At 48.8% G+C, this 12,061-nt stretch overlaps 1 protein-coding gene across 6 annotated transcripts in view; it reads left to right on the top strand.

The window, feature by feature from the left end:
• TGFBR3 (transforming growth factor beta receptor 3) overlaps window positions 1-12,061 on the top strand; it is a 182,393-nt gene that overhangs the window by 22,474 nt on the left and 147,858 nt on the right. For all 6 annotated transcript variants that reach the window (XM_064488706.1, XM_064488705.1, XM_064488703.1 and 3 more), the window contains exon 2: window positions 636-811. In XM_064488706.1, the coding sequence (XP_064344776.1) occupies window positions 724-811 (88 nt within the window). In that variant the 5' untranslated portion in view covers window positions 636-723. The remainder of the gene's footprint in view (window positions 1-635; window positions 812-12,061) is intronic.

The following is a 12,061-nucleotide window of genomic DNA, read 5'->3' as shown; positions in this document are numbered from 1 at the left end:
ACTCATCATTCAGGGCTCTGGATAGGAAAGGCTTAGAAAGGACCTTCTGGATCCTCTGGTCAAGTAACCAGATAGTCTCAGCTGGGGTTGAGAGACGGGGAGAGACATTTTCACCTGTTAACAGATTGGCAAATAGTTGAAATAAGAATCTTGCCTTTTAATCTTTATTTTTTTAGATTGATTCTAAATGTATTTCAGTTTGATCCCTGTGACAGTCCTGTTACTGTAACATTAGATTGAGTTTGTAACCAGAGTTGTCTGTGTTTTCCTGCTGACACTAGGGAGTTTGTGTATGGTGTTGAGTGTCGTTGATTATTTTAGTGCTCCAGTATAACTCATGATGTTATATTATAGATGTACTTTGATTTTCTTCTATTTTCTTGAAAATTTTATATAAAACCAAAGATTTTAAATGTCAAAAACAAGCATGTCTTTGCAGAAGTATTTGCTATAAAGATCTTTTTAGGTAATTATCATCCCCCTCCCACCCACCTTTGCTTGAGTGCTGTCTTGGCATCTTTTAAGATAAATTTATCTTAACACTTTTTAGAAATTCTTCATTTCACTTTAATGTGTACTTATGAAAAGAAATTCCCACATTAACTTTTCTTCATAAAATGTTTATGTTTTTATAGGCAATTTGAAAGTTGGAAAGAGTTTTAAGTTCACTTCTGATTTGCAAAGATTGTTGAGGATCTGAGAGCTGCAGGCGGAGGTGACTGAATGGGACACACTTCTGGAGAAATAAAAATGACTTCTCCCTGTGTGATTGCCGTGTTTGCCCTGATGAGCTCCTGTTTGGCAACTGCAGGTAAGTTGCATAATATAAATTGAGTGTTCATTATACATATATTCTTTTGGATATATTTTTTTTCAGCCGCTTTAGTTTAGAGAAATTTAGGACATGTGATGTTTGTGTAAAACTTGAGTACTTATGTTCTTCAAGGAAATGAAACATTTGACTACTGTACAGATGCGTAGCATGTTTGCCTGGGTATATTTTACTAGACTGGCGCTAGACATTCTAGTGTCAGTGACGCAGACAAATAACGGACCTTCAGTGTTGAGGTGGGTAGGGGACAAATATGCTAATGTTTAATCCCACTGAATTTTGTTTCATGCACGGATTACACTTGCTTCCTTGTCCTAAGTACTAATTTCAAGAACGCCTTTTTGTTCTTTATCCCAAAATTAGATCTTTTACATAGTGGTGACACTCCTGGCATAGACTGCTTAGGAGATATTTAATTTTGCCTATTTTAGATTTTTTAATGTGTAACTTTTCAAAGATTACAGAACCACACTGTGCTTCCTAGAGGCCTTGGGAGTGTGAGGATGGAGATGAGAGGAAGCAGACGATTTAGTTGGAACATTGTTGCTTAAGTAAGAGTATCAGATCCCCCACATCAACATTTAGTGTTGGCAGTCAGGATTACTTAATGAATTCGGAAGCTTCTTTTGCTCTATTTTGTTACAATTTGCTTTGTGTCTCTTCTGTAGTGAGCTATACAGGACTAATCTGTTGGCTCAGTTCTGGACATTGGCTGGCTGCAACAAGAAACACATGGGCTTAAAAAATGATTAGCCTCTTGGTTTTGGCTGTTGAACTGCACGTGCAGGTGACATGAGAGTGATAATACTTCCCGTGCATTGAGTGTGCACGCGGGCAGGGGCTGGGCGAGCAGCTCTAGACTGTAACAGTGAATAAGGATATTCTTCTTTCTCACTTAATCACAACTCTGAGGTGGGTTTGATGCGTATTTTCTCCATTTCACAGATGATGAAACGAGATGTGGGGAGTGTAGCTTCCTCGTACAGCATCACGTAGCGAGGGAGTGGGGGAGCCGGGCTTCCCGTCCGCGCTCCTCACCTGTGTCCCCTGAAGGGGCCGGACCACCATGGAGGCGCCGGCTGCCTCAGACCAGGAGTCACATGCAGGCGTGGACTGGGTGAAAGCCAGTTTGCAGAAATTAGTTTGTGAGATTGGAAACAGAAAGAATGCCCTCCTTGTTGCAAATTTCTTGAGAGAAAGTTGCTAGTTTTTTTTTTTTTCATGATGTCTGTGTGAAATTGAACTGCCCATTCTCTGTCAGCAGTTTCATTTTGTCTCACGATTGAAAGGTTATTTGCCTTTTAGCCTATGCTTTAAAACTGATCTTAATTAAAATCTCATTGAAAAATAGTAGCGAAAAAAAAAAAAAAAAAGAGAGTGGGAGAGAGAAACAGAGAGAAACGGCTTGATGGAGAATGTGGTGTTTGGTGACTATACGTGTAGCTGTGCCTGGGACTCTGAGGCCAAGTATCCTGCTTTCACCGATGCCTGAGACAGACTGGAGGACACAGCTGAAGACACTTCACGGGAACGTGGCAGTCTGGCGGCTCTGTGGTCCCTTGATGTACCTGATGGTGGATCAGCTTTGCCTAAGACCCTCCCTCCTCTCTCAGGCCTTTGGTCAGATGTTTCTCCTGCGTTATACGCGCACTCAGAGCTCTGCTGGGGCGCACAGGAAGACTGAAGGTGCAGCAGGCTGACAGATTTTGTAACAACCTGAGGCAGCTGACCGACGGTTCAGAGGTAGAGGTGCCTTTCTGAAAGACCGAATGGGCCAAATGAATGAAGACGGAGGGAGACGTGTTCTGTGTACACTGATGTCCGGCAGCGTTCTGTATAGGCTCAGCGTAGTTTTAGGACAATGGTTTTTTGGGGCATTCTGGATGAATTGAACTTCAGGAAGACAGTTGAACAATGAAAACTTACAGAATAACTAATTACTTACTGTGTGCCAGGCCCTGTGCAAAGTGCTCTGTATGTATTATCTCATTTCACTTCTTAAGTGTAGGTTCTTTGTTCGTCCTCAGTTGATAGATGAGGAAACTGCCGCACGGCCGTGTAAGTGTCTTCCCGGAGGCCACACCACAACCCAGCGGCAGATTCAGCCATGAGCCTGCCTCGTCTGGGTCTGCAGGTTTAGCTTCAGTCTCTACACTGTGAGGGAGTGTTGGTCAGAAACACGTTTGTTTTCAGAGAATGGCCGTGGGTTTGCCGTGTGCCGTCTGTGCGCCCTGTTGGAGCAGCAGGTGAGTCACCTGTTTGCTGCGTCCCTGCCACGTGCAAGCACAGTGCTCGTCACTCAGGGGTCTACAAAGGGACGTGAGATCCGTCCTTCTTTGGAGTTGCCTGTGCTTTAGTTAGGCGTGTAAAATATAGCCGTGCAACAAAATAATCAATGCGTGGTGAGCGCCGAGTAAAACAGAAGCCCCCAGAAGGCTCAGAGGTGGGTTAGAGCGGCCGGGGGGGGTGCTCTGTGGAAGCCTGGGTCTCGAGCTCTGATTTGAAGACCAGGCAGAATCTAGAAAGAGGAAGGACTGGGCTCGGCAGCTTCTGGAAGAACAGGGTCTGGCGCAGAGCAGGGCACTCAGGGCCTTGAGCTCGTTCTAAAGCGCGGATGACCCGGGTCGGGAGTGTGGAGGCGGTCTGTCTGGAGGGAGGCGTGGGGTGGACTGCTGAGGACCCTGAGCGTCAGGACAGCGCCGTGGATTGCATCCTGAGATTTCGCGTCTCCCTTCTCCATCCTTCTGTAGCCAGAGGCGCGCTCTGTACAATCTCAGAATCAACTGCGGCCTCGGGAAGTGAGCCTGAGAAGTGCCCTCCGTGGCTGCAGCAGCGGCGGCGGTGCCTGGCATGTGGGCCGACACTCCCTCGCCCAGGGTTTGCTCTCGGCCAGCGGGTCTGCTTGTCTTTGTAGGACGACCCTGTGGGGTAGGGTTAGTAGTTTTAGCATCATCTGCATTTTCCACACGAGGAAACTGAGGCTCAGCAACGAATGAGTGGCAGAGCCGGGACTTGAACCCAGGCAGCGTGGCCCTAGAACCCAGCCCATCAGCCACTCCACTCAGGCCTGCGTGCAGGAGACCCTCAGTGCGGGATGAATGAGCCCCTTCACTTGGTTGATTCAACACCAGGTGAGCAGCCGCCATGAGACATCCTGGAACCAGATTAAACCCTTTTGGCCTTAGAAGGAATGCATGTAAGTCATAGAGTGGAAGGGCCCTCAGGTCATGGGTCGTCTTTATTTGCATTCTTATTTCGCAGACACGGCTGTGAGGCTGTGTGGCAGGGTTCCTGGCGGCAGGCAGGGTGAGAGCCTGCTTGCGTGGCCAGGAGGAGCACAGCACAGCAGATGCGGGCAAGGCGGGAGGGTGGGAGCCCGCCCTCGGGCCTTCAGTGAGAGCCTTCCTCTGTCTGCTCGTGGCTGAGGGTGAAGGAGGCGGGGGGCAGCAAGCCACATCCCGGGTCAGCGGTTGCTTTGACAGAATTCGTACTTCTCCTTCCCTCCCTCGCTCCGTGGTTGCCTTACGTGCTGTGGGGAGGGAGGGCCCTGCTCGGTGCTCCAGAGCGTGGCAGTACCGTGGTGCCTCCTGGTTAGAAATTACTGTAGGGTTTTGGTACCTTATCTTTGATCCTGTGATCTAAGAGAAGTGGGAAGTTTAAAAAGTATGTGCTTGCTCCTGTGGGCTTAAGGCTCACTGTTTTCAGTTTAAAAACTGTCCTGCTACACATCTTTAAAAAATATTAACTGCTGCCTCTGAGGCTTGCCAGCGTCAGGCAGGGCTGTGCCCCAGGAGCCTCAGGAATGAGAAAAAGAGGCGCGTGTGGAGCTTTCAGGGAGCGCGGCTTGGTAGACGGGACTGGCTGGCCTGTACTCCCTGGCCCCTCGTGTTGGGTTGGGTCACGGGGGGACCTGCAGAGGCTGCCCCCGCCTCTGTGCCAGCGGGTGCAGACGGGGCGGCCGTCCCCCTCATCCTGCAGTCTGTTCGGTGCGTGGATGCATCCTTTTGGAGCCTCACACACGCTTCTATCGAGCAGACACATTTCTTCTCATCTTTATCAGGGGTACCTGGAATTCCAGCTACAGTCCGCTGGAAAATGGAGATGTTTTTAGTTGGCGTTATTTTCCTGCTAAGAAAGCTCTGAGTCCGTGGGGGCAGCAGGCAGAGACACCAGCTGGTTGATGCTTGGGTTGGAATGGGACACGCTGGCAGCCTCGCGGGGGAGGCTGAACGAATAATACGATTTTGTGTGTATCGTTTTCAAAGCACTTTCGTGCCTGGGGTTGCGCTTGATTCTCACAGCGGTTCCTGGGCGGCCAGGGCTGTTTTCTTCATTTATGGAGGAAGAGTGACGGGGCTTGAGAGAAAGCAGGCAGTTTAGGAAGGTGGGCCCTCTTGGCTGAACCCGAACCCCGCACACTTGCGCAGGCCGGCCGCCCGCACAGCCCTGGGGCCTCCCCCGCCGGGCGCGGCGCCTCTGCACCGAGCGCCAGCCGGGCGCCCTGCCGGCGCTTGGTGCCAACCAGTTCCTTCCGTCCTCGCAGAGGCCCGCGAGGGAGGTGTTCATCGTCGCCGCTGGTTTGTGATGATTTCTGCGGCCACCAGTCCCACCACTGTTGTTCTACTCGTTTTACAGTTGGGGAAACTGAGGCTTAGAGAAGAAAACTGTAACATACAGTGAGAGACACAGTTTTTAAAAAGTTGAAGCGGTCCTTTATGTAGTAGTAGCCACGCAGCGAGTAAGTGGCCGAGTGGCCGCAGACCCGGAGTTCGCGCTCCTTCCGCCCCTGCTGCCCGACGGGAGCTGGCGCCCTTGCTCTCGGACTTGAGGTCAGCGGCCCGAGGGCCACAGGGGTGGTTTTACCGCAGTTTCCTCCTCTCTGCCAGCCGAGGGCCCAGAGGCTGTAACTCATAGTGGCAGGGGGGCGGGGAGGCTGCTGGCAGGGGCTGCCACCAGGGGATGGAAAGGCGAGAGAAGGGGTAGACTTGAAGGAAAGCAAGTTCACACGGCCTTCTCTTGCTAAGCCCTGAGGTTTTGGACACAGCCAGTTGATTTGGTCTGTGATTATTACTGTTTTTAGGTGGTTATTATAACCACTTTTGTGTTTAATTCCACTGTTGGATACAGAAGGCAAGATTGTCAGCTGTGACACCAGCTGTCACCAGGGAGCCAACTTTCTGCTGATTTTAAAGAGCGAAGAACAGTTATTTAAAGACCCGGAGTGAATAGGGTGGCCTGCGTGCGAGGTGGTGGTGCCTCGGGGGTACCGTGCGTACCCAGGCGTGCTGAGGTCTCTGCCTCCCTTTCTTTAGGTTTTTGCATGGAAACAACACACACACACACACACACACACACACACACACAGTTGGGACAGCTAGCTGGATTCAGTTAAAAGATGAGTTCATTTCTCAAAGATGACCCTGCCCTCCATGTTCCACCCATGGGAGTAGGGCTATGATGTGATATCAAATAAAGGGTTTTTTTCATTTGCAAGGAGATTAGGTAGTGGGACAACTAGATGTGCACACAGCGTAGGAAAGGTTTACCAAGAGCATGAGTGAGATTATACACAGGTCTGGTGTCAGACGAGCCAGCAGAACACAGTTTCCCTCCCCTTTGCATCCTTATCCTAGACTGTAGTTGCCCCCCAGCTTTCTGGATTCCTGGTTTATTTGGGTTATTTTTGGACGCTAATGATGGTGCATTTTGTAAACACTGATCAACTTTTCCACAAGACAGAGCTACCTATGTGTGACCACGCAGTATTCAGTTGCTCCAGGCTTATGCTTCCACACACCGGGGACATAGGAAATCAGGCTTTCTCAGCTTATTTGCTCTGATAACTAAACCCTGATGGTCTGGGGCCAGCTCGAATCACTGGTGAAACTCCTGGCCCCAAGTGCTGGTGCCGGAAGTGTTATAGGAACCCAGCGTGTCCTGGGGCGTGTCTCACCGTGAGGCCGTCCCCCAGCACCTGCCCTGCACGTGGGCATCAAGGCATGGAGGTGTCTGCCCTTCGCAGAAGACGGTCCCGGCCTGCGCTGCATCCCTGTGTATTGCTGACTTTCTTTCCTTTAAAACATTCTCTGCCAGAGTGGCCTAAAAAAGATTTATCCTGAAGTCCAGTATAATCATATTTTGTTCTCTGAGAGGACGCTGTAAATCAGGCTTGAAAACTCACCCGCTCTCAGAATGCTCCTTCCAAGGACCAGGCGGCAGGTGCGCTGGGGATGGAGGCCCAGCTCTTCCCCTGCCCTGCCCTGCCAACTCTTAGAAATCTTGGGGGAAAAAAAAGAACTAGAGTGGAATGTGGAAAATCTTACTGCCTTCAAAGGAAAATATTGATTTAAAAATAAAAGTTACTCTCTCTTTTGGCAATGGAGGGAACCGTATAGTGATAAACGGTAATTATGGCAAAAGGAAAACGTTCCAGTAAGACTGCGCCGAGTTTGTCATGTTCTTCCCTTTGTCCTCACGGGCCTGAGTAACTTAGTCCTGGTCTAAATGATAGAGCTATCAGGAGTAACGTCAGGAGTAACGTCAGGAGTAACAGGAGGACACTCCCTTCCTGCCTGCCTTTCTGGCCCATCCACAAGGATGCTCGGGTAGCAGAGGCCTCGGGGAGAGCAGGGCACGGCTTGTGGAGTCAGTCCCTGCTCTGTTGTTTCCATCGGCGGTGCCACCGAGCTGCTGCAGGGCTTTCCTGAGACGAGTTTTTCCAGCTGGACACGTCGGCTGCTGGCTCCAGCATTCCACTGCTGCTCGGCGAAGCAGAATGCCACCTCGCTCTCACTCGCCCCTTTCTTTTGAGTTAGAGGAAAGAACCAGTTATCTCTTCACCTTTTCTTTCAACTTTAAATACTGCTTGTGTTAGAAGGAGCTTGTAGTCTGGTGAATCAGCTTTGAATGCTTCCCAGGTCACAGGTACGCTGCTGGTTTCTGGGGCACAGCAAAAGGAAACTTTGGAGTTCATGCAAATGATGATTTTTTTCCATCTTCTAACGAGGTTAAGTTTCCTAAAGTGTTAATCGGTTGAGTTATTCAGCAAGCACGTACTGGGCATTCTGCTTTTGGTTTTGAAGAGCAATGCTATTTTTAATGAGTTTACTTCATGCTGAGCATTTTGTCGCTACAGCAGTGAAGAAAACAGACAAAAATCCTTGTCCACCAGAAGCTTACATTCTAGTGAAGAGAGACAGACCAGAAACAAAGAAATTATGCATATTTTTGAAGGTTCAGTGGAGAAAAAGCAGAGGGGCTGGGGACTGCTAAGGGGGAGTATAATTTAAAGTAAGGTGACTAGAGAGGGCCTCCCGGGAGGATGACATTTGAGCAAAGATTTGAAGGAGGTGAGCTAAGTGGGTATCCAGACAGAAGGGAAAGCAGGTGCAAAGGCCCTGAGGTGGCGGCTTGTCTGAAGTGCGCAAGCTCCGTAAACAGGTAGGTGGCTGCTGGTGCGGTCGGAGAGTTACCTGGGGGCAGGTGTGGGGCTGCATATAGCCTTGTGGGCCGTTGTAAAGTGTTTACTCTGCGTGAGCTAGTGCCGTTGGCGGGTTTGAGCAGCAGAATGATGTGACCTGAGGGATGTTTTAACAGGATCACTCTGACTGTAGTGTTGAGAGTAGACTTTTGGGCGAGGGTGCATTTGAGGATACTGGTTGGTGGCCATTGTAATAGTTGAGGCCAGAGATGATGGGACCAGAATCAGATTTTAGAGGGAAGGACCCTTGGGAGTGAAATGCTTTTGAAATTAAGAATGACTTTGTGGGGGAGGGGATAGCTCAGTGGTAGAGTGTGTGCTTAGCGCTCATGAGGCCCTGGGTTCAATCCCCAGTGCCTCCATTAAAAATAAATAAAGCTAATTATTGTCCACCCCCCCCAAAAAAAAGGGGAAAAAAAGAAAAGAAGGACAGAGAAAGTAAACATAAAAAAAGAATGATTTTGTGGTTTTTCTTTCAATTTGTTTCTTTTGGGGAGGAAAGAGGATAAACATACCTCGTACCAGTGGAGCCCTATGCATCACCTAATGGTGAAGGTAATTGCTTGTATGTCACGGTAAAAGCAGTACCTTAAAACATAGCACAACCCCCAACTGTCTGAAGAAAATCTCTTTGCACGGCGAATGACTGTTTGAAAAATCACTGTCTTAAAAGCCTGGACCCTCTCTTCCCAGCTTACCTGCTATCCTGATTCCTGTCGCATCCTTTTTATTCCCCAGGTGGTCTGTTTTTCAGGATTATGAATCTTGAGAGTTGTATTACCACCTTTTGCAAAATCGCTTCTCGCTACAAAACTGATGTTTCAGAGAAATACAGTTGCATCCAGCTTTATATTATAAATTAGTGTGCTGTGTGTAAACTCATTTTTATAAATTAAATTACCCATATTAAGTGTGAGCAAGGAGTGATGCTTGTAGCCAACTTTTTTCTGTAAAGCAAGTAATTACTTTAAAGTATGTTTTGTAATATGGATTCACATCGGTTTTGCATGAGAGTGGTGTTCCCATCTTGCCTTTGGAGTTGGAAGTTATAAACAGACAAACATTAGACCAGAGCTTTCCAAGCTTTAATTTGCATGTGAATCACTTGGGGGTCTCGTTAATAAGCAGATTCTGTTTTAGTGGGTCTTGATGCGTAACAGACTGCACATTTTTTTTAACAGGCCCATGCAATGTTGCTGCTGCGGTCGGAGGACCACATTGACAGCATAGATCATCTGTTTTCTCAGTGCACAAGTTGTAACACAGAACCTGCAAATACTTCTAGAAAAGCCTCACTGCCATGGAGGGAGCTTGGTTTTAGCAGGCCTTTGAACAGCGACCTTGAAAACCTTTCAGGAACTCATTTGGGTCGGAGGGATCCATGTGCTAGAGGGGAAACTGGCTTGAGGTGGTGAGTTCCACGGGCACCTTTAGCTCCCCAGCTGTACGTGTGGTGCACCTGCACACCGGGGGCATCTTCACTGGCTGGGGCCACACCTTGACGTAATGATCGGAGCTGATAAAGGAGGAACTTCTCTCCAGTTCTTCCTTAATGCGCCTCTTTTGCCTTTTCCCCTTTCTTCCCCTGTGACTTAGAAGACCGAGGTGGGAGATTTGTGCTGATTCAGCGAACATGGGGACATTGGTACAGGCGGCTGTGGCCAAGGGGACCCTAGGTAACCGGGATGGTCCCAGCTGACTGGCTAGGAGGAGCTGAGGTAGGTTAACAGGGGTGTTCGAAAAAGTTCAGCTCATTTTTGCTGGAGCTGTTCTAGTTTTTAGCTCTGGCTTCCTCACTGATTCCTATTGTATTCCTGTAATTGGATTCTAGGCTGAAACGTCAAAAAACTAACAGATTTCAGAAGAGAAGCTCCCCCTGAGCCGTTAGTGATGCCTGCGAGCCCTTCGACATCACGTTTGTTAGCAGTCGGGGTGAGGCGCTGAGAAGGTGTAACCTCTGTGCAGGCGGAGTTACTTAAGAATAACCGTTATTTATTTCTTTAGCCACTGAGTGGTCTGTGCAGCTTTCCGACCTGCTGTGTCGGCCCTCGTCACTGTCACGGGGGTGGTGGGGGGCAGCAGCCTTAGCGCGGCCGGAGCCCCGCCTCAAACCCCGGGTGCCGGGCGTTCTCTTTTCGAAACTGGGACAGAAAAGTCTGGAGGAATGCAACAACACTTCTACTTCTTGCCCCCTGCTAACTTTTTTCTAGGCCTTCGAAAAATGTGTTTATCTTGCTGGGCATGCGTGTGGAGCGGTCTGGAATTCTGTGTGGCATTAGATGGTGAGAGAAACATAGAAAGACGTCCCCCTGACTGCGGCTGTGGGAGTGGGGACCTTGGATCCTGCAGCCTCTTTGATTGAAAGAAGGGAATCAGGGGATGAGATTTATTTTAATATTTAGTTTTTAAAACTACTGTTCAGCTTCCCCTTTACAATTTAAAAAAAAAACAATCATTTTTTGGGAGTGAGTGGACTAGAAGCTCTACAAAGCTTTTTAGTATCAAATTAAGAATTTTCTCTCATTAGAAGGAAAAAAAAAGTCTTTAGGGTGAAAGAATGATTTGAACTTTAAGAGCCTGGTAACTGTATACTCTGAGGGCAGTGCCTGGCATGTTGTGGAAGATCCTTAGAGCCCGACCGAGCAGCTCCCCACCATTGTCACCCTGGGATTGCTTGCAGGGACGACTTCACTGTCACCAGCCAGGTCTCAGCCTGGCCCTCTCGAGTGCCTGGGGAGTCTGTGTCCTGTGGTTTGCCACATTTAATTAGCTCTGGAAATATGTTATCAGAGGCTGTCTGGCAACATTTCATTAATGGAACGGGGTGAGTTCAAAAGCACTAATTAATTGTTTGAGATTATTTGCAAAGCCCATGCTGAAAACCCTGATGGCTGGAGGAGAAGGTGGCAGAGAGTCTGTTCAGGGACCAGCCTGGACCTAACTTGGCTCAGTTGCCTTTGGAGTCGGGCCAAGAGGGGAGTTGTTTTTCTCTTTGGAGAAGTGCTTGTGGCCACATTGTTCCCTGAATTCCCCGTTCACGGCTCCAGGCTCTTGGCTGAGGGAGCGCATGTGCACCTGGCAGAGCCAGGGAGCCTGAAGACCATCTTCTAGAGGTTTTGTGTGGTTTTTGCTCAAGAGGAGCACAATTACTTAGCACTCATTAACAAAATAAATACTTCCCAAGGGCCTCTTCTTAGCGGGGAGGGAGCTCCAGTTTGTTATGAAACAGTTCAGGTTCCAAGTGTTAAATGTTCAAAGGCACCAGGATCAGGTCTTAAGTAGTTTTTTTTTTTCTTCCTCTTAAAATAAAACAAATCAGATGCTGCATTTCCTGTGTTCGGCTGGCCCAGGGCAGCAAACGCCTCCTGCATTTGGAAAATAGTGTTCAGCAGCCTCAGTTTGAAATCTAGTGCACACAGAGCGAGCTCAGACACACCGTAGGTATGCGGGGGGACAGACTTGCATGACTTTGCTCCATTTGACGTACCTCCTACAGCAGTAACACCTAGGATTAGCTCGGCCTGTTGAATTATAGAGGAACAGTGCAAGTCCTTGCCCCTTAAAGATGAGAGCGAGTCCAGGCTTACTGAGCCAAATGCCTGAGAGCAGCATGGGCCGCGGAGGCTGCAACAGAGAAGACTGCTTCAGACTCACCTCAGAGCCAGGCAAGCTCCGCGAGGGAGCTCTCTTCCAAGCGGCACATAGCGTTGCTGGAAAGCATTCTTCCAGAGATCTTCCCACCCCTGGCC

The sequence above is a fragment of the Camelus dromedarius genome, chromosome 9 (genome assembly GCF_036321535.1).
Source record: "Camelus dromedarius isolate mCamDro1 chromosome 9, mCamDro1.pat, whole genome shotgun sequence".
In the NCBI taxonomy this organism is placed as follows: domain Eukaryota; kingdom Metazoa; phylum Chordata; class Mammalia; order Artiodactyla; family Camelidae; genus Camelus; species Camelus dromedarius.
Note: the sequence above shows the minus strand (reverse complement) of the source record. Positions and strands in the feature narration are given on the sequence as shown.